Here is a 23087-nt window from a genome sequence, read left to right as displayed (position 1 = left end):
CAGAACTTTATTACTTTCTGTCAGTTGGTGTTGGGTCGCTTCTCTTCTGCTGTCAGTCGTGATGCTCACTGTTTATCGCTGTTACTGATCTCCTCTGCCACTGTCCATCTAGGAGCATCCAATTGTTATACTGCTATCCAACATACCTTTTCTCTGTCAACCTAGAGGCCACCCTGGGCAACCTGGCACCCCAGTGAGACCCTGTCTCAAAAATTTAAAAGGGCGAGGATGCAGCTTAATGAAAAGGCCCTGGGTTCAGTCCCCCATAAAAAAGGAAGAAAAAAAAAGTCATAGGCATATTTGAAAATAGATTGGTAGTTGCCAGAGGCCAAGGGTAGTCAAGACTGGGGAGTTAGCTTCAACAGATTTCAGAGTGTCAGTTGGGGAAGATGAACAAGTATTGGAGATGATAATAATGATGTGCATGCACACTTAACTTATTACACTGGTAATTTTCATGGTATCTATGTTTGATTTTTAAAAAGCTGAATGAAGGGCCAGGGATTTAGTTCTGTGGTTCCGCCACCAGCCTCACAAGCACAAGGTGCCAAGTTCAATCCCTGGTACCAAAAAAAAAAAAAAAAGCTAAATGAAAAGTAATATTGACATGTGGTGGAGTATTTGCTACTTAGTGAATACGATGCAAAACCAAGCTGACAAAAACAAAGAATAATTTATAGCCAACTGGGTAAATGGTGTTTAATTTTGTTAGAGCTCAACAAAAACTTGGAAACATCTCTGCATGCCTATACTAAATTCCATCACACAAGTCTGTTGGGGAAAGTTTGGAGAAAACATGCTGTCAATATGCCTCCTCACACACACAACAAATCACGGAATATTCATTCACAAGATTTTTCAACCTTTGCTATTCCAACTTAGGTCAAACATGTTTTTGCATCTGGCCCTTTGTGCTAGCCTAAAGACCTGTTCCCACACACCTGCAGAGCTCAAGTCCCCACTTCATTCAGATCTCTACTCAGATGTCCCCTGTCCAAGGCTGAGCTTGAACACCCTATCTTAAATAGCATCCTCCATAACTGTCTCTCCCATTTAAGTGTTTTATTCTTCCTTTCACCATTTATAATACGTTTGTTTATTGTCTCTCTCCATCCACTAAAATATAAGCTCCAGGAGCACAAGGATTTTCTATTTTGTTTCCTATTGTCTTCCCAACTGCACCAGGGACATTATGTGGCACACTAAAAAGCGGTCAGTAATTATTTAAATGGGTGTAGATGTATGCATACATTTCATAGATTATATTTCCCTGACATTATTCCACCACTTACAAATGTTGAAACAGCCACAGCCTCAAAGCCATCCAAGTATCTTTAGTCCTTCAGTGTGGATTTTGTTGGTTAAGGAGCATGAACACTTAATTTAAAAGTCAAAAAGAAAACTAGTACTAGAACTGACACTGAGATCTAAATTAAGCACATGAAAAAGTACTGTCTGATTCAGCTTCTAAATATGCTAAATGAATACAGTATAACTGTCCCTCACTAGGAAAGATAAAGAATAACAATATACTGCTGACGCTGCTTAATTATAGCAAACCATATGCTATCTGACAAACATCGCATTACATTTATTTTGATAAACATTACAAGGCACTTGTAAATGAAAACCACAGAATTTTCCCTCTATGACTTTTTGAGTACTCAACAAATGCAACACTGCTTGTCCTTTTCTTTCTTTTTTCAGCTCGTCCTTAATTATAGCCAAAAGATAAGTAGTCAGTTACTTGGCCCAACAGATATACACTCTGGAACACTATAAGAGTACATTAAATACCTAGATGTGAGAGTGACACGCCTATTTCGAAAATATGCCTAACTTTATTTCAAAGTCAAAAGTATTCGACTAAGCACTCATACTGCATCCCAGTGAAACATCGTATCAATGGCCACGCATGCTAAATTTTGAAACCATTTTATAGCTGCACTTCAATCTGTTTGCAGTTGGTAACACTTTCTTTTAAGAAAAAAGAGAAGAGAAAAGAAAGACTTCAAACAGAAACCTGCAATACCTGCCTGAGGGCCTATTACGCCATGGTCCCAGAGGCTCCCAGAAACTCATAACTTCAGGTACAAAGCAAGTGTCCAAGGAACACACTTGTGTCCCTCTATGGTCCCAGAGGCTCCCAGAAACTCATAACCTCTGATACAAAGCAAGTGTCCAGGGAACACACTTGTGTCCCCCTATGGTCCCTAGAGGCTCCCAGAAACTCATAACCTCAGACATAAAGCCAGTGTCCAGGGAACACACGTGTGTCCCTCCTGCCTCCACAATGGAAATCGCAAGTGCAAACTGCCCATTAGCAGTGTCTGGGACGCAGGTCAGCGGTGTCCCCTGCAAACGAAGAGTAATTTCTCACAGCCTCGGACCTCAAGGCCAGCTTTCCCCGCCTGAGACCGATCGAAGCCAGTCCCCTACTCGGGTGGAACCCAGGCCTGTCCCGTAGCTCAGATCCTCGCAGACTCCTCTCCTACCTGAGCTCTGCCCCCAGCTACAGGGCTGCGGGGGGAGGCGGGAGGAGGCGTGGCCTTCCAGCTCGCTGGAGGAACTCCCTCGTGCGGTAGGTCGTCAGGACTTTCCCTCTCGGGATCCGCACCCCGGCCAAGTTCGAGTTGCACTTCCGGGGTCTGCGGGAGACTGCAACGTCATTACGCACGCGACGGCAGCAGCTGCGACAACCCGGAAATGGGCGGGGTGTGGTCGCTAGGTCGGTTCCTGTAGAAATATATGGCGGTGGTTAGAGAGGCCGGTGGGAGTTAACTGTCACCTTGTTTACGAAACCAGTTATGCTCCCCCTTCCTTCTGAATGCCCGGATCACCTTAGAGGACTAGTTGCCGTAGAGCCTCATTCTCCAAGCAGAATTTACAAAGTGTGAATTCCCCACTAATGGTTTACGGGCTTAAATTCAACTATAGAAAAGAAAGATGTCCTTTTGGAGGATCATATTTCACTCTGAATTAAAACTTACATAGGAAGTCCATACCAGCTTCCTAGTAATGACTGCTGTCAATTTCCTTGTTATCATATCTGACGCAAATGCGACTCTTGGAGGTGTGTTGGCCTTCGGTTTACAAAAACAGGTATGCGGTGTACCTGTCCTGTGGGTAGATAAAGGATGAACAATGGAGGCAACAGAGCTTTAGTTTTTACTTGGTTCTTTGTAGGCATTTTAGTCCACAGCTGTTAGTTAACAAATAAGGCTGAACCAGGCTCTAGAAACACAAACCTGTGACTGCCTCTTGGATCAAGGGAGGAATGTCTGGCAGCTGACAAGTAAATCAAAATATTTTTCATGACATGGTCCCAGTCCACTCTATGTAATACTGTCCTTCACTCCACACTGCTCATATATCAAAATCTCAGCTTCTTTCCTCTGTAACTAAAGGAAAAGATGATTTTTTTTGTCAATGTGTTCGGTTTACTACAGTGTAAACTCAAGGAGGGCCATGATTTTTGTCTTTTTAACATATTCTCAACCATACAGTAATGCCTCTTACAAAACACAGTTGAATAGTTGTTTATGAGTGAATGATCACACATTACTCTGTTAGAGTCATTTAGAAATCTGTAGGTCAAGAGGCTTGGAAGTTGGAAAGAACATGGATGTTAATAGGAGGAGAGCAGGATTAAGAAATGTTCTTGGGGATAAAGAGAACCCAGTACAATTAATCAGGAATGAATACCTAGATGAACCAGGGCATTGCCAAGAACATTAGGGCTTCGTTTCTAGCTGGACCTCAGTTGCAGAGTGGGACTTTTAACTGAATAGGAAGACCAGAGCCTCATTTTGAAAAGCTTTGTGTTCCATACCAAGTAATTGGAATTTGTGCTGTAGACAGTAAAGAAAACTGAAGATATTTTAAATAGAAGAGTGAAAAGAAATTTACTTTTGTTTAGGTAGACTCTGGAAACAGTGAATCCATTTCTAAAAAAACCCAAAAGGCACCCCAAATCATAATCTGTCTAACCATGAAAAAAAATCACTTCTCAGCCTTTTGGCTAAAATCAAGTAAAAAAAGAAACGAGCAAAATACTTATCCAGTTCTTCTCCAGTCAAGATTATGAGGTGTGGGGGGGATCAGAAACTGGCAGAGCTAAAAGGAACCTAAGGATATAAACTCCGACATGGCATTCTACAAGAGAAAACATTTAATGGGACAATTAGTGACAAGTGGATAAAAGTGTAAAGTTTAGTTACTAGTAATATACCAGTGTTGATATAAATCTTGGAAATAGATCAGAAGAGCAGTGACATGATCTTTCAGAATTACACAGGAACCCACTCAAAGATTAGAACATTGCTCAGTAGTAAACTGCTTCCTACTGAAAATACCTGTTAGTGTTTCAGTCAATAATTTTAGCAGCAACAACACAGGAAGGATGAGACTTCAGAATATTTTAATCCCTGAATCTTTCAACTGGAGTTCTAATTTTTATAAAGCAGAGACAAGCCAACCACACTGTGCCCTGTTCTGAATTCCTGATCCACAGATGCTATTAGAAATAAAATAACTTATTTTAATCCAGTAAATTTTGAAGTGATTTGTCTTCAGAAAAGAAACTAATACACTATATATATAAACAACCAATAAGAAACTGTATTTTCACATCCAATTCTATCTAAAATGTCAAAATCAAGAATAAAAAGGTAATATGCTGAAATAGAATGAGTGCTTTGCTCTTCTCACCCTGCACTAAATGGAGTAGAGTTGTTCCTCTGCTGGCTACAAAAATGTTTCCTACAAGTCTGAAAGGTGAAAGGAGGTAAAATAATAAAATGGTTGTGTGTGAGCTTAGATATTTTATAGCAGCCTGTGTGTTCTTAGCAAAAACTACTACAATCGTGGCTATGCATATGAACAGCAACTTTTCTTTTTTTTTAGGTTAGTTCTTTTTCTTCATACATGTAGAAACAGAAGGGAGGCACAAATCCCCTCTAAAACAACAGCCTTATCAATTGTTTATTTACAGTTTTAATTTCTGCATCTCTAGGGAAGCCAGAAACTCCAGGTTTCTCACCACCTCTAATCTTTTATACTTTATGATCTGACAGAGATAAAGAAAATGGAAAAATTGTTCTTTCCTGGGAAACAGGTGGTCCATCTTTGATCCCTCCACCATATTTGGCATTTCCTCCTCCTACACTAAACTGTTTACTATCTAGTATCTTAGCAATCCCCGTATGCCCTTCATATCAAATGATCTCAGTTACACACAACTGATACCTATAAATGTAATATCAAACAACATATTATTTATGAAAATTAAAACATAAAATTCGAATTCCTTTGGGCCAGGGATTTAGATCAGTGGTTCTACTGCTTGCCTCGCAAGTGCAAGGTCCTGAGTTAGATCCCCAGTACAAAACAAAAAAAAAAATCCCTTGCTATGACTAGAACTCAGCTCCAATGTTTTAGCTACTCAGACAAAATCATTAAGAAGGTCAAATGTTCAAGTACCCAGGGTTAGGACTTCAGTGTATCATTTTTGAGGGACATAATTCAACCCATAACACTGAGATGGAATGGTTTTTAAAAAGGAGAGAGGCCATTGTAGTAGAAAGAATGGAAAGAGAAGCAAATCTCACAAAAGAGCAAGGATTTGTGAAGTCAACTGCCAGAGAGAAAGCTGAATGGGAATTCAGGGTATATCAGTGCTGGGATTCCCAGATTGGGAGTCCAAAAATGTACTGAATGACTGAACACACAAGCACTGAGCATTTGCTACAGAGAAGACAATGGTCCTTGTTTATAATGACCATTCTTTAACACTAAACTGACTTTGAAGGATCCTGAAGTAACAGAGTGAGTGTAGGAAGAGAAGAAGTTAAAAAGAGGAGAGTCTGAGACAAAACTAAATGTCAAAACAGAAACACCTAATCTGATGAAAGATTGAAAAAAAAATCCCTCTGGAAGTCTTAGGCATTAAGCAAGGGCTTTCTGAACAGAACCCCAGTTGCATAGGAAATCACCAAAGGGATCATACAAGTTAAAAAGCTTCTGGATAGCAAAAGATATAACCAACAGAGTGAAAAGAGAGCCTAGGGAATGAGAAAATATTTTGCCTTTCATTCTTTTGTCAGAGGACTAATATCTAGAATATATAAAAAAACTAAAAAACTTAGATGCCCCAAAGTAAAAGACCCAGTCAAAAAATGGGGAACTGAAATAAATAGACACATCACAGAAGTACAAATAGCCAATAAATACCTGGGGAAATGTTCAACATCCCTGGCCATTGTAGAAATGCAAAGTAAAACAATACTGAGATTCTATCTTACTCTAGAAACAATGACCATCATCAAGAAAACAAATATAATAACGAATGTTCATGAGGTCGCAGGAAGAAAAAGAACACTTCTACATTGTTAGTGGAAATGTAAACTAGTACAACCGCTATGGAATTAGAATGGAAATCCCTCAATAAACAACAACCAGAAATTGCATTTGAGCCAGCAATTCTGCTTCTAGTTATCTTCCTGAAAGAGGTAAAGATATCATTTTACAGTGATGTATGCATACCCTGTTTTAGCAGCACAATCCATAGAAGCTAGATTCTAGAAGCAGCCTATATGTCCATAAACGGATGGATAGAAAATGTGGTATTTACACACAACGGAGTACTATTCCATCATAAAGAAAGATGAACTTGAGTCACTAATAAGAAAATGAATGCCCCTGGAAACAATAATGGTAAGTGAAATAAATCAGAAAATTTAAATACATAATTTCTCATATGTGAGAAACCCAAATCATAAATAAACAGCAAAATAAAAGACAAATAATAGGATCTTTCTCAGATGGGAAGGGGACCATGAGATGTAGGGGGGATGGAGGGAGGAGGAGGGAGAGGAAGAAAAAAAAAGGAGTTAAGATGTATATGTGTGTTCCACACGAGGAGTATAAAAATCATGTACAGCGAACACTACTAACAAACACTACTAATGGTGTAACTGTGGAGAGTCTGAGACAAAACAGACCTTACCCCTTTTTTCCAGACTTATTAGGGTAGGTCTCTTGTGTATGAAAGAGGACATTTTTCAGTGACTTAGAGCTTTCTAGTCCAACATTTAAAAAGCTTAGAGCTTGGATGGTAGTCACTCATCATCACAAGAAAAATCTGTACAAAATGAAAATCAACAGCTCTTCTAAGTCTGGAAAAACTACAGACAGAGAGGACAGGAATAGACATAGGGTAAGTGGGAAAACCGTCTTAGTTGTTTTTTGTTACTGTAACAAAATAAGTGAAACTGGGTAATTTATAGAGAATAGAGGTTTATTTGTCTCACATTTCTGGAGACTGGAAAGTTCAAGAATGTGCTGCTGGAAGAGGGTAGGTGGGGACGTTCCTCCTCCTCCACCTGCATCTGGGGTGAAGGGAACCCTGCATAACTGGTGGAAGCAACCGCAGCAGAGTCTGGATGAGCTGGATCGGGGAGTGAGGAAGTGGACTAGACTCAAACTCCACACTCTCATTTTTCACACCCAGTTTTCATACATTCCCTTGAATGGATGTTTCCTCGTCTGCTGTCTGCCCTTAGAACGTTCAGAGCATTTACAGGGTTGTTTTTTAAGCAACATTTTCAGCGTGCTCCTTGGAGGATCATTCTGTGGAGCTTCTTGAAGTATCACTCTGGAAGGTAGTATCAGAGGAGCAGTTTTGGAAATGTTTCATTTCATTTCCAGTCTATTTTAATTTCAGCCCAGATCGGGTCTTCTTTGTTATCTTTCATTTGTTAGTACCATGTGGTGGTGGTAGAGGTGGTGTTTTAAAGCCTGGCCTTTGCAGTGCATCTTTTTTTAAAACTTGGATCAATTTTTCATGTCTCTACTATTTATTTCCTTACTACTTCAAGTGGTGTTCTCAAGTGCTGCCCTAGTAGGGACTTAGAGAGAAATGAGCGAGATACTTATAGATGGAGAGTCTTGTTAAGGAAAGTCTGGAACAGATCCTGGCTTACTCTAGCAGCCTGATAAATCATAATAAATTCTAACACTCAGTTCATCTTGTTTCTAAGCCAATTATTCTTCTACTCCTCCTAGACAAGGCATCTTATTATCTAACTTCCAGCTTGTGGTGGACAAACTCTAGATTGGGTCCTTTTATCCTCACCTCCACATTCCTACTCTTGCATCATCTTTACCCCCAGGCAGGCATGGTGGGCTGAGTGACTTGCCTTTAACCCATAGAATTTGGTAGATAAGAAGGAGTATACATGATGACATGCACATTATTAGTTACATAAGATTGTGCTATCGATTTTGCTGCCTTTGAAGAAACAAGAGAACATTTCAGGATGACACATGACAAGCAACTGGTGGTACCTTCTGACCAATACCTGGCAAGAAACTGAGGCCATTAGTTTGGAATGCTGCAATGCACTAATGTAGCCCCAAACCATATGAACTTAGAAGTGTGTCCTTCCCTAGTTGAACTGCAGATGAGACCAGACTCTGGCTGATAACTTTCCCTGATACTTGTGAGACCCTAAGCAGAGAATCTAGTGAAACCACACCCAGACAGTTGGCAGAGGCTGTGGGATAAGAGATGTGTGTGTTTTTAAGTGACTAGGTTCTAGTAATAATATGTCACTGCATAAGTAATTAATCAGATCTATACTCCAGCAAGTAATCATCACAGAATTTTGATGGAAAAAGAGTTATAAACAGTTATTGATTCTTTAAATTCGGGAGAAATGTGTTTACTGTCCTACTAATGGAGTGACTGAAAACATTTTTCAAAGGCAAAGTGGGTAGTTTTCATCACCACATGGACTAAGGAGTGATGCTGAGTATCCTGGCTTCCTAGTTTCTTATTAAAGTTCAAGAGCTTTCACACATCATGCTGGGAATATTTTGTCAATGAAGATTCCATCTACAGGTTTTTTAGAAATTGAATTTTAAAAATATGTAACATTTATTATCCTAACCATCAAATGGTTTGGATGTGTTTAGTATATCTACACTGGTGTGAAACAGATCTCCAGAAACTTTTTCGTACTACAAATTTGAAACTCTAACAATTCAACACAACTTTTCCTCCTCCCTCTCAACACAGTTCTGCTATTTCCATGAATTGGACTACTTTAGATACCTCAAATAAGTGAGACCACACAATACTTTTTAATGATTGGCTTATTTTACTTACCATATTTTCCTCAAAATTTATTCAAGCTGTTGCTTGGGGTATGATTTCCTTCCTTTTTTTAGTGGCTGATACATTTTAGTGGAAATATTTCATAGTTAGAAAAGCTAATTATAAACTACCTGAAGCTCTTTCAGCCTCAGAAATATATAAAGTGAGGGAGTAGGATATATGCGTAGGCCATATTAGTAAGAAAAAAAAAGTGTTTTTCCCCATATTTTGCTTGGTAGATCTATAAGAATATTTTAATGATGGCAACATATGAAAATCTGAAATAGATTTTATTTATAATTTATTTAAAATTCATCCATACTATTTCCATATAGTAACTGCTAAACCAATAGTGAAATAAACATGTTTACAACTGTATAAAAATAGAGTTAGAACACAGAAGGAAGATAATATTTTATAAGAAGATAATATTTTTGTAATAGGCATATGGGGAATTATAAACTGTTAGAATTCATTCCTGTTGTTAACTTAAGCAAATGTAAAATAACAGTGAGAAAGAACATTGTCTTGAAATACTATTCTTTAAGACTTATGATGTATAAAGTCAAAATGACACAATAAATCAATGAGTTGTCATTTCATCCCCAATTATAAACTTTCTTGTACTTACGTGTATAGTAATTTCACTGAGCAAGTAAAAAAGAGTTCAATTGTAACTTTCCCTTCTCCTCTACTTTTTTGCTGAAGTCATTCTATTCTTTCCTTATTCTATTTCTCTTCTTTCCAATGGAGATCAAAGCAAAATGTCCCCCATCCCTGGCCCAGGAAAAAAATTGCATCCTATAATCAGGACGGAAATACATAGATGGAAAAAACAAGTTCATGTCTGGAATCCCAGCATTTGGGAAAATGAGGGAGGAGGGTTGCAAGTCAGAGTTTCATTTGGACAACTTAGAAAGATCCTGTCAAAGAAAGAGAGGGAGAGGGAGAGGGAGAGGGAGGAAGGAAGGAGAGAAAGGAGAAAAACATGATGTAGCTCAATGGTAGAGCATCCTTGAATTCAATCCACAGTAACACAGAGAAAACAAAATAAAAAGAAAAAATGACTTTAAAAGATGACCTTTACATATATTAGAAATTAATCCAAATGTGAAATTTTGTAACTTTATTAGATTGTTTGGTTTGGTTTCTTAGACTGATTTATTTTCATTTTGACTTTCCACTTTAGTGTCTGGTCTTCCCAACCATAGACTACCAACTATCTGAAGGAACTGTCAACTATTATGTTATATTGATTGCTACAGAGGTTACAGATGAGATCAGATAAAACATACAACTTTCATTAAAATTTCCTGTAATTTTTAAATTGCCTGTGTAGAATTTTTAGAAATTATTTCAACCATATCTGAAAACACTTGGTTCATGATTATTATACTGGCCAACTAAATAACATTCTTTAAAAATAAAATGTATTATTTAGCAGGCAGCTGGTATGGGGCCATTTATGATTTTTTATTTAAAGAAGAGATGCAAGACATTTTCTAAGGTGGCCTCCTCTGCACTCCCAACTTTTGCTGTTTGAAAATGCATGAGTACTTTCCTTTAGAAATCATGTAGCCTACACGTATTTTATAAAAATCGCAGAATGTGGGAGCCTGGACAGTTTATTCCATCTCTAAGAACACCAGTAACCAGGATGTTTGATGTCATATGGTCTAAAATAGCCTGTGACATAAGGCTTCTCCCAGGTGTCCTGCAGACTGTTCACTTGTTGCATAGTCTTTGTTGTCTTCTTTCACTGGCAGTCATTTTATAATTGCCCACTCTATGAGTAACAGAGTAAATGGCATAAAGGGAGTCCGAAAGAGTGATAGAAAGATGTAGTATTTGCATTTAAAATAATCGTGTGGCAGTAATGACAATATATCTTTTACTGCAATAATTTTTTCAAATTTAAATATTCACCCTATTTTATGACCACACATCATTAATCAAATGTTCATGGCAATTTCTGTCAAAAGCATCACAGTGTATCCTCATCTTCCTTATTCATTAAATCTGATACCACGCAACTGCTAGCTCTTCTCCCAAGTCAAAAGGAAGATAACAGGTAAGCGGTTTGAATCCATTCAGGACATGGGAACAGCCAGGATGAAACAAAAACAGACATTTATGAAAGAGGACTTCCAGAACTGCTTCAGCAAGTAGCAAGAACAAGAAAAGTTTGCCTAAAGCAAGGGGGAGTATATTGAGGAAGATTAACAGCTATGTCTTTTACTGTAGTGAATGTTTTGAAATTCAGACATTCAATGTGTTGCTTAGTCAGACCTCTTACAAAGGGAGACCTCACATTCTATGTGAGGCCCTTCAAGGTCTTTATAATCTAGTATCAGGCATTGGTAGAAGGATATCATAAATATCTATAATTTTACTTGGCAGAGAAGGTGGTAGAACACGTTTTGTTTGTGCACGCCGCACACTTATGTGTGTTGGTGTAATGGAAACGGGCAAGGCATGGACAAGGAACTGTGGGGCAGAGGCTGCTGGGATGACTCCTGAGCTTAATTCTGGGAGGAAGGTGGCTTCCGGTTAGGAAACTTAGAGCAAGTGTGTGACTTGGAGCAGTTGTGTGTTCTTGAACCATTTGGTAGCGGAGGGCCTGAAGTTTTATGTGCAGAAGCTCAAATCAGATTTGGGCGAACTAAAAGCAATCACAAGCAGAGATATGACAAGGGTAATAGTTCAAAAGCTTGCTTTTTGTGGCTATGGTTAAGATAAATCAGATAAGAGGTCTGTGGGCAGTGAGGCTGGTCCAATAGCTGGTACGAAAGACAAATAACACCAGGACTTGGACTACAGGTGCAAAATTAAATTAAAACTTTCAGATGACTCTCAGGGTATTTTGTGATTCTATTCAACGTAACATCCAAACGTTGGATTAAAAAATCCTCAGGGAAAAGATTTCCAAACATTTTGCCTGTTGTCATAGATACTTTGAGACTGAAAGGAGACAAACATAATTCAAAGGGAACACGAGATGGCAGCAGTTTTATCATATACAGGGAGGACCAGGGAAAGGAAAACATTTGCAATTATGTTTAAAATAAAAAATATGGAGCTCTTTATTCTTTATGCGCCGTATTCCTTTTCGGTATAGAGATTACTCCGTCATTGGTTTCATGCTTTACAGCATATCTGAGGTTCATTCCAACTATAGTAAAAATCCTACCCCATTACATGAGACTGTTTCCTAAAATAACGCTATTGCTGTTTTCTGCAGATTATGGATCCTCTGTGTTATCTGAGGCAGAACAATTCTGTATGGTGCAGATTTGTTTTAAGTGTTCCAGCATCACTTTTTCTTCCTCTTCTAGTGTTTCATCCTTCCTCATTTCCCACCTAGAAGAAAAATCATATCTTAGTATTTTTTGCAACTTCCAGACTAGTTAGTTATTTGAGGCATTATTGTACAGTCTTTGCCTTATTGAAGCATTAGTTTCGCCTTGTTTACTCTTTACCAACTGCCTTTTGGTCAACACAGTTCCTTGGCACCGATTCTGCAGGGCGGGCCAGAGAATGTAAGAGGAAAATAGAGTCCAACTCTGGAGTCCACTGTAGCATAGTTTCAAATCGGGTTTCTCTTCGCTGGATTTTAAAAATGTTTAAAAGAGAGAGCTTTGCCAGGAAGTCACAGGAGGTTTGCCAGGAAGACGTTGGCAGCAAGTCCATCAAGCTAACTAGATGTATCTTAAGGGCAGGTTAGTCTATTTCTAGAAATAAGATCAGATTTGGAGTAATCAGGTTAAATCACAGAAGAAAAGCAGCAAGTCATTAGCAAGATTTCATAGAATATGTACTAAAAAAAGGAGACTAAAGGCTTTCTAATTCTGGATGACTACAAAACATAGAAATGTTAGAATCTGGAAATATATATGTACATAATCTTGCACAGTAAATGTTATTACAATAAACCAAGTACAGTCCTCCCTTGCCCTCCTTCATTTCTCTCATCTGTTCCACTTCCCCAGGTCTGGCCACAGTACACGGAACTCAGCACTTCAACAGGAAATCATTTGCATACGTTTCTTTTCTCCTTTCCTCACTCTTATTTTTACCATTCCTTAGTCATCTGTGATGAAGTGCTGTCCCAAGAGGATTTTTAAAACCAATGCTAACACATCTAAGATTTTCCGTTATACAGGCTGCAGCAGGACAGGACTTTTAATAAACAACAGCTCCTCGCTAGCAATCTTCCAAGAGCCATCTTTTTACACAGTCAGACTTTCTGGCCAACCTTAAGAAAGCAGGAGTTTCGGTCACTGATTGAATGGTGAAAAGAAGCAGGGTGACTGCATTTTTCATGGAAACCTCTTGGTAAGCAGCCTGTCCTTGCCCAGGTCTCCTTGTTGAATGTCAGGTGCAGCGTGCCCTGGGCAGTCCTGGGCAGTGGTGCACATGACAGAGCAGGAGGCAGGGAAGCTCAGGGAGAAGGAGGATGGTTATTTGCCATATTGAACTTGCTTTTACCTTACATTCCGCTTCACTCTCTGCCTGGCACCCTCCTTGCCTCTAGCTCCAACCTTACATCCTTCTGAGCACTGTTACTTCTGTCCTCCTTAGTCCCTCCACGTGTTTCCTGTGTTTGGGGTTGGGTCACCAGTCATCGAGGTTTTATTAACAACTTGAAAGATGGTGAAAGTTTTCAGTACCATGGTGTTCAAAGCCATAGGAAAATACTCCTGAAAATAAGTCTCCGGGGATTTACAGTTTAGCCACAAGGTTAGCTTGCCCTGACTTTATGGAATCGTAATGAGGAAAAAACTCACTATTTTTCATAGGTGAACCTCAGCATTATTATTGAGCATGTTAAACTGCACTCCCAAACAGGAAAATAAACAATGAAAATATTTATACAGTAGTAATGATGGCACAGGCATTGTGTTAAGGACTCTTTAAATTCTCACTACCTAATGTCACTATTCTAAGTCTATAAAAGGGTTGACCGAGGCCCAGAATGTTCACGTCACTTGCCCAGGTATCTTTGGATGTGAACTCTGGAGCCAGGCTTGGTTTTAAAGCCATTTTACATGTGTTATTCAATACTGTTAAAATAATTAATATTTCATTTTCTGAAAACATTGTTAATTGTGTTAGATATTAACTTTAAAAGAACTATCTACACTGTGTGTACACCTGTAATTCCAGTACCCTGGGAGGCTGAGGCAGGAGAACCACAAGTTCAAGCCTTGTCCATGTAACTTAGTGTGATACTGTCTCCATGTAAAAAATAAGAAAATATCTGAGAATGTCATTAAGTATAAAGGCTCCAGGTTCAATCCTGGTACCAAAATATTAATACAAAAGAAAAAAGGACCTACTCTTACAAGAAACCCCGGAGAAATATTGGGCTTGACTTTCTTTCCCCTCCTGTGCAAAGGTGCTAATACTGTCTGAGTAAATTAATTATTTCATGCATATCAACAGAACAAAACATATAATATGCACATAAATATTTTGATTATTGTCTCTACTTGTGAAAAATGGAAAGCAATCTCTTTGCTTCATTAAAAATCTGTATAATTAATGTAATTTAAATGAATTTATACATAATAGAATCATGATAAGGATTTAGAAGCTTCATGACAATTATAGGTACTTCAGAGTATAATTGAGCTGTTAGTTAATGCTATTAGGCAAAGTTATTTACCTATCGTAACCTTCTCATATACTTTGAGCTTATTACGAAGAAATCATTTCATGAGAGGATATGATGGCAAAGACAGTTGAAAAGGTAGTATGATAACTATGTATTCCCTAACAATTTTACTTTTATTGACTAAAAGCTTTAGAGATTTGAAATGTATGTTTTTATCACAAGCATTGTTAAATTCCACACTCATAAATTCTAAAGAGAAATGTATCTCTTAGTTGTTAATACACTGCCAAAGCAAGTCAATTCTAAAACAAAACTACTGGAAGAGAAAATAATCTACTGATTTGTTAAAAATAATTGATTGGTACCTCTACTTTCTCTTGATATACTTAATATCTATGGTGAAAACATGTCCCTACAAAACTAATATCAAAGCTAGCATTTTCTAGTTCTCCTTGAAAACCATGACATTTTCTCACTTTGATAGCGTGTCTCTTGCATTATTGCTAAATTCCCCACCTGCATAGTATGGCAAAGGAAAAGCAACCAAGCCACAACTTTGGTGCCAATGACAGTTGTGTCTCACATGCTGAGGAGCAGTAAAATCTGTATCATCATCTTCACCATCTTTGGGAACATCTACTTGGTGGGTGAATTTAGGAGCTTGGCCTATCCTAGATCATCTGTCTGACTTCATATCTAAACACCTGGACTGAGTATTCTGTGTCAGCAGCCCCCACCCTATCCATTAGCACCACGATTTTGACATGGATGTTCTTAGCCTAGGTGCATTTCCTATATTTGCACACTTGTTCGCACCTGGACTGGTGCTATCTGCTTGCTACTGATACTGTTCTATTAATTTTATCTATTACTCTAGAGCTCTTCCATGTACCAGACCATGGGCTAAGTGCTCTCTATTTCTGTGTATTTCAATAAGCAACAGTTGATTTATGATCCCTCCAATGAGACTCTGTGGTGTGCAAAATAAAAACAGTCACAGATCACTGAGTTACTGTTCTAGTGGTCAATTTTATCGAAGCTTAGTGGGACTGGTCTTTGTGTCTGTGCATTAGAGTCAACCAGGAGGTGTCTTTATGCTTGGGGATGTCCTTGGTAGTGCTGGTCCAGGCCATCAAAGGGGCAAGTCCTACAGAACCCTTAGGTAAAAAGAGGCAAGCAACACAAGACAGGTAAAGAGAGCCAGAGTCTAGAATGTGAGAAGCTCTCTGAGGCATTTACTGCGCCTTCGATGGGGGAAAAACCATGTAAAATCTGAGACATCAATAATGTCCTAAATAAGAAGACATCCTCCAGAATCATTCTGCCAATGGATCCAATCCAAATGTACCCCCTACTAATTAAATTACCTCAGGCAAGTTTTAGCTGCTCTATGTCCCCAGGTGCTGAAATAAAATAGGATCAGAAAACGGTTTCAATGGAACACAAGGCCACTCATTTGTTTATGGATTATCTATGACTGATTTCACTCAATAATGTCAGAGCATAGTAGCTGTGATCGAGAATGATCAAAACTCTACTAGTTTGATTTTACTGAGAAAAAATGTTTGCCAACCTTATTCTAGAAGTAGCTTTCTATTGTATTTTATTTTATTTTTCAGTGATGGTTACTGACCCTAGGCTGTGTGCATGCTAGGTGAGCACACTAGCTCTAATGGTAGTACTGTTAGTCTGCTTCCCTAGGGGTAAGTGTGGAGGGCACTTCTGGTGACACTACATCCAGAATGTCCTTCCACTAAGACCCAGGGAACAGAGATGCTAAATATCTCTAATACGCAGAAACCCACACAACGAAGAGTTCTTTTACTAAAAAGTATTCCTGTGGAGAAACATATGCTCTAGAATATCTAATATGGAAGAATAATAAGAATATCGATGTAGTAGGAATGCCCAATTAATTCATTTTTTCCTCATTGAGTTTATTGGTACATTTTAGGTAGATAGTACAGTTACATTCATCATTGGGATCTTGTACCTTTACATGACAGATCTTGGTTCTCATTTTTTTTCCCTTGTCCCTGCCCTCCCTTCACCCCCTACTCCCCTCCCCATTTACAGACACTTTATCTCTGGTGTGAAAAACTATAATACTACATAAGATCCTAATGAGATAATTGACAATGTGAAATAGGAAGAAAAGGCCTAAAGGTGTTTGGAAAGTTGGAAGGGTAGGGGAAAGGTAATAAGGGAAAAGAAAAAAATATGAGAAAATGAAAATCAATTCCTGATTTAATCAAAATGACTATAATGTCTCAGAGCCTAGAATACAATTTGCTAAAGTGTGAGATTTCAAGGTCTGGGCAGATCTGAATCCCTTATCAGTTGTGTGGCCTTAGAAAGCTGGACAAAACTGTGCCTTAATGTCCTTATTTATGAAATTAGAAAAATAATACTGCCTGCATTATAGAGTTGTAATAAGAATAAAATAACAGAGTGTACACCAAACATAAAATAATGCCAGGTTCATCTCAAACGCTCAATGACTGATTATATTATTATTATTATTACTGGTTATTATGAATAAGCTGATATATTCATTAAGCTTGAAAGTAGGGCAAAAGCTTGACTCTGGTGCGTGTAAGAATGGGCAATAATACTTTTTTCATAGAACAAGAAATCCACAGGTGAGCGACTGCTGGCTCTGGTTAAGTGTCTCGATAACAGTGGGGCTGAGGTCTTGGTCTTGATGTCCGTGATTCTCTTGCTCATTACAGCATGGTCCCCAGGTTGTGGTTGGAGTTTCAGCCTTCACACCTTCGCTCTGAGGCAGGGAGAAGAAAGGCCGCATCTCTTTCCTTCTGTTTAGGCCATAAAACCTTTCCTAGATTTCTCCCAGCCGGTAGTGGGGCCACACTGTTTAGCTTTGGATCCTGACTCCGCCACTTACTACATTCATGGTATTGGACAAGGTTCCTAACCAGTTTTGCACATGAAAATCACGCATCAGTTTTCTCATTTGCAAAATAGAGGGTGTGAGCAGTATAGGGTACATCTCAATCCATTGCTGTACACAGCAGGTGTCTATGAATGTCAAGTGTTTCATAAATTCCATACATTTTTACTATTATTTTATAGACTATTCATATTTCAAGTTCCTTCTCCTGCTCTGGGTCCTTTGTTTTATTTCACAGATTCCTTCTCTGATACATGTGTAGGTAAAATGAAATTACTAAGTGTTACAAAGGGTTCAGTCTGGATTCAGTTACACATATTTGTGTTCATGCTGCTGTTCCTTCTTCTGTTTCATGAAGATATTTCAGGCTACCACACTGCTCAACCTAGTGTGGCCAACGTTGTTTGTTTTTCTATAGTCTCTTTGTTGTATTTTCTAAATACAGTCTGTGATGGCAGCATCTGATTGTATCATTGGCACTTCTCCTGAAGCACCAATAAAACACTTGGATATGAAAATGTGGCTTGAAATAAGCTTCCTCATTTAATGCAATTTTTAAACATTTATGTACCTATTTATATTTATAAAGTACTTTATAACTATTTATTAGTTAATTGTACTGTTAAACAACATTAACCATCTGGCCAAATTAATGATTTCAAATTGTCCTACCAGTTGGTAGCTGAGTAGTGAAAAGTGAAGTCATATTGGATTTTATTTGTTTTTACTTTTTTTAAAAGTTTTTGCCCTTCTCTGTTTCCCTGTACAGCACAGTGCAGGCTGGCTTCAGAGAAGGGACCTTCAGGAAGGGAAGAAATTATATCTGCTCTCTGTTTCCTGTTGTTCTGTACCTATCAGCTTTTCTCAGGATCAGTCTCTCTCTCTCTCTCTCTCTCTCTTTGGAAAGCCCCACATCTACTCCCACATCTTCAGCGATTGTCTCTACATCTGTTAGTTATCTATGTTCCAAGTTTCAATGAATTATCTTTATAGTTCACTTTTGTCCCAGGCTCTCAAAATTCAGATTCTACACGCTTATTTGCAGCTCCACTCTGATTCTATTAATATCCTATTAGCATTTTATTCAACCTCATCGTGACCCCCAAATCCCCTCAATAACAACACAAGTTCTGAATGGGTTCCACAAGGTATGTGTCCGTGCCCAATCACTTTGAGAGACACAAGTGATGGAAATGTTATGTCTCAGGGCATCTGAAGCGTGATGATTACATCTCTGGAAGATTTTTCCATCTGAATGAATCAAATTCAGAAAATATCTGGTTATACTTTTTAACGATCACAAAGTAATAATTTTACTTGCGTACATATGATTCAGAGAAACTTCTCAGGAATTTATTTTAAAAAAAACCAAACAAGCCAAATTATGTTGTTTCTCTCCACATAAGCAAGCAAACAAACAAAACATAAACCTGTGCTGTCTTCTACTCCAATGCCTTTCCCCTCCCAAATGCTAAATATCTATCTAACTCTGGCTCAAATAAAAATAACGTAATGCTTTGTAAATTGTACTCTGCAAACTTTAAGGCCTCACAAAATGTCCATTGGGATGCATTTGAAGTTTAGGTATTACTATGTTATTCTTAGATGGACTAAAGAAATAATCTTTAGTCATTAATACACAATGGGTAATGATCTGATATTTCTAACAGGTGTTATTTGATTATTAATTGTATATTGACAGTTCTTAGAGCATTAAAATGAGTGTTGCTTTCTTTGGTTTCCATACCATTAGTTATTTCTTAAATTCAAAAAGTCAGTGATCACACTAAAGCACAAAACCTTGCAAGTTCCTTTATTAGTCATACCCACACTCTTCTAAAGAATGAGATGGCAGTATAAAGAGTATGAGACATGCACAAGACATAATTTCATGCTATTTTGACATCTGACACTAGTACTTTTGGCCACTGTAAAAAGTTTTAAAACCCTCTCTTGTTAGCAAAGTGCTTAAATTAAGTCAAAGTATTGTTCTAAAATCAGTCCTTTATAGGTTACCAAATATTTAAATATCTAATTTCTGACAATGCGACAACTAAGATCGATCTCAACAACCTTTTCCTTACTCTGACTTTCTATATCACTTTTTTTCCCCTACAGTATGCAGCTTTATATAACATCATCCCCTTTGGTGTTCTGGTTCTTGATGGCCTTCTGTTTCCTTTCAGTTTAGGAGCTTCACAAAAATATACAAAAGGATGGCAATAAAAACACTCAGTCAATGTAGTTCTCATGAGTAGCTCTGATGGAAAAGCGAGGTCATGACAGTTAATTCTTAGAAACAACACACATCAGCAAGGCCCTCTTAGTCTGGTCATCAGTAAACCACAATCATTCACCTTTTCATTTTAGAGAATGTAACTGAGAATAACTAAATATATTTAGATTCTCCATGTTTAAAGCATCAAAATATATAACACTAACTGAACAAATTTAAATCTCTCTTTTATGGCCCAGACTATATCCCTTCTTAGGACATGCTTTAGACGGAGAAGAAATAGAAGACTGGCCAAGATAAACATAAACTCTGGAAAATTCTTTCTTACTGAATATTAATGGTAAGAAATTAATTACAATGGATCCTTGTTTTCAGATATAAATTAAAGGGCTTTATCAGTGACCTATTATATTGGAATGTGGTACATCTAACTTATGTTTTCAAAATTCTGCCTTGGTTTGTGATCTATTCAATACATCCTATCACAATGAGCCAGATTTACAATAGTGTTATTGTATGCAGTCATTTTGTCTACTCATCCGCCAAAAGTTTGTTGAACATGTACTAAATCCATGGTCAGAACTGGACACTGTCTTCTCCTCAGTAATCTACTTAGACGAAAAGTTCATTATATGGGTTGGACTGACTAGTTATTCTAAAGCCATCTTCAAAATCCCTTAAAATTTTTATAAAATATTTCAGTTCAGGTATGAAATGCCATTAGTCATAAAGGGTGCCAGTGCCATTTCCTTTGGCTTCATTGCAGTATTTGCTTGAGAGAAATATAATTTAGGTATTTCTTCCTTAGGTAGCTTTTGGCAATAATTTCTTTTCCTTTACTCACTGGAAAGGGGGCAACATTAATGAAAGAGACCATCCTGATTTTTTTGTAAAGTCATTATTAAATTACAACGAGACTGCAAACTATAGAATTTGATGTTCTTCTTGAAAGATATTTCTGTTTCCAACTGATGGGCAAATGGGCTATTTCCTGGAAACTGGATAAAGAAGATGTGGTTTTTCTACAAAATGGAATATTACTCAGACATAAAGAACGAGAAAATAGATTCATTCATAGGAAAATGGATACTTATTGAAAATATACTCCCAAGTGAAATAAGTCACACATGTGTAAATACCGAATAGTTTCTCTGGTGTGAATAAAGTGCAATAATACATAAGATCCTAATAATATTACTGACATGGTGAAATGGGAAGAAAGGGGCTAAAGGTGTAGGGAAGGTGGGATGGATAGGGGAAGGGTAATAAGGGAAAAGAAAAAAATGTGAGATAAAGAAAAGATGGAAATAAAGTGCTTGTAGATGGGGAGGGGAGGAGGGGGTGAAGGGAGGGCAGGGACAAGGCGAAAAAATGAGAACCAAGACCCATCATGTAAAGGTACAAGATCCCAACCATGAATGTAACTGTACTGTACCCCTAAAATGTACCAATAAACTCAATTAAAGATAAAAAAGAAAGATATTTCTGTAAGAAAGTGATTCTGAACAGCACTTTGCCCCAGAAGACAAAATTTAGGGAGGGAATAGATAAAAAGTTATCGTATGTTTGAGAATAACTTTTTATGGTATTGTGATTCATGATGGCAAATCTATTATAAGCCAGAATAATTAGCCTGAATTTAAATAGCACTACTTTTTTAGTAACTCTATTTTATTTACCACAGAGAACAACAAGATAAAAGTCTCATACCTTAGAGATAGGTCTTAAAAATAACTTACATAACAGATATGACCTACCTCCTTTCTCATATATTCTCCAGATAAAAAAAATCTACAGCTATGTTTACCAATGCTTTAAACCCCACGTTTTAAAGAACATACATAGTTTCAGTTCATCCCTTCTGGCATGATTTTTGTTGAAAATGAAGAAATCAATATTATTTATTATAGGCAACTTCAAATGGTTGATTTCTGCTTGACCTTGTTTTTGCTAAAATAGAAACATTTAATCTTTCCTTATGGGTCATAATTTTTAATACTTTGAAACTTTTATTTTCCTCTGAACTTCAAATTGAATCTCTAAAGGTTTTAAATTATAGGGGCCCTATCACCCTTGGTAATGAGGCTTTACATATCTTTCAGAAGGGGCTTTTAGGAATGGGCAGAGAGCAAAAATATCAATTAGATAGGGAATCTGAGATCTTTACAGACCTATTTCTAACTCAATTTAATTGTTTCTTCAAGCTAATTAAGGAGCATTACTTTAGAGGGGAATTTTAATAGGGGAAAGGAAAATGTTAAGGAATTATATCAACCAAAAATAATGTCCAATGAAAGATAAAAATATAATTTACTTATACCGTTTTATTTTCAAACTTAATAATAGGCAGGGATTTTCTTTTTTTTTAATAGTATATTTTCATGAAATGAAAAGGATCTTAGATTTTTATAGAATACTATAAATGATAGGTACAACTTTGCTTTGAAAGTTACAAAACATAGGAGTTTCTTAAAATACTCAGATATTCTAATTCTCCACAAGTTACTTTGACCTAATGGAACATTTCAATATCTGGAAAATAAGATTTATTTTTTATCTCATAAAACATATCACAGTATATTAATATGGCATACAATTTAGAACCTCTGGAACTTAATGTTTTATAAACATGAGTACATATTTAAATATATAGAGAAATGTAGTTATATCTGTACATACTATAAAATATCAACACTTACCCATCATGAATTAGCACTTTGTTTGCTTGTTTTATCTAAAACTGCTGTATGATTATAAGTAGCGATATAGGCAGTTTAGCCATTTGTACAAAAATTCAAATGAATGTTCTTTTGCAAGGTGGTTGATTTCTTCATTTACTACTAATGCACAAAAAGTGATCTGTCGAAGTTCAGGAACAAGCAGCAAAACCCTTAATTTGAATTTATAGCCTTTAGAGACAATCTGCAGCACAACTCAACTGTCTCACCGATTTAGTTAATATGATCTGTTCTAGGTATTTAAGTAGAAGAGTTACATACCAACAACTAGGATGATCAAGAACACCCACAGTAATATTATAAATAATTATGTCTTAAGAAAAAAAAAATAGAAGCATAGCCACAGTAGTAATGGAATTTGAACTTTTCCATTATTACTACATCATCCTTATCTCCATAGAGACTTTATTTCCACCAGTATGTGTATA

General features: G+C 37.3%; 2 protein-coding genes across 11 annotated transcripts in view; both read right to left on the bottom strand.

Annotated features, from left to right (window-relative positions):
• The window catches only part of Fam172a (family with sequence similarity 172 member A), a 348439-nt gene extending 344781 nt beyond the window's left edge, over positions 1-3658 (bottom strand). For 3 of the 10 annotated variants that reach the window (XM_033767668.1, XM_010637189.3, XM_033767678.1), the window contains exons 1-3: positions 3249-3658; positions 2991-3120; positions 2496-2736 (exon numbers count right to left, since the gene is read on the bottom strand). The gene's annotated coding sequence lies outside the window, so the exon portion shown is untranslated. Of the gene's footprint in view, positions 1-2495; positions 2938-2990; positions 3121-3248 lie in introns of those variants that run through there. The other 7 variants (XM_033767672.1, XM_033767674.1, XM_033767675.1 and 4 more) reach the window with 5 other exon arrangements.
• Positions 3659-4093: 435 nt separating this feature from the next.
• The window catches only part of Kiaa0825 (KIAA0825 ortholog), a 360888-nt gene continuing 341894 nt past the window's right edge, over positions 4094-23087 (bottom strand). Inside the window, exon 20 of the mRNA XM_010637195.3 lies at positions 4094-4155. Coding sequence (XP_010635497.1) covers positions 4128-4155 — 28 coding nt within the window. The 3' untranslated portion in view covers positions 4094-4127. The remainder of the gene's footprint in view (positions 4156-23087) is intronic.

The sequence above is a fragment of the Fukomys damarensis genome, unplaced genomic scaffold (assembly GCF_012274545.1).
Source record: "Fukomys damarensis isolate Sample0158 unplaced genomic scaffold, DMR_v1.0_HiC HiC_scaffold_3, whole genome shotgun sequence".
Classification (NCBI taxonomy): domain Eukaryota; kingdom Metazoa; phylum Chordata; class Mammalia; order Rodentia; family Bathyergidae; genus Fukomys; species Fukomys damarensis.
This window is presented reverse-complemented; position numbering and strand designations above follow the sequence as displayed.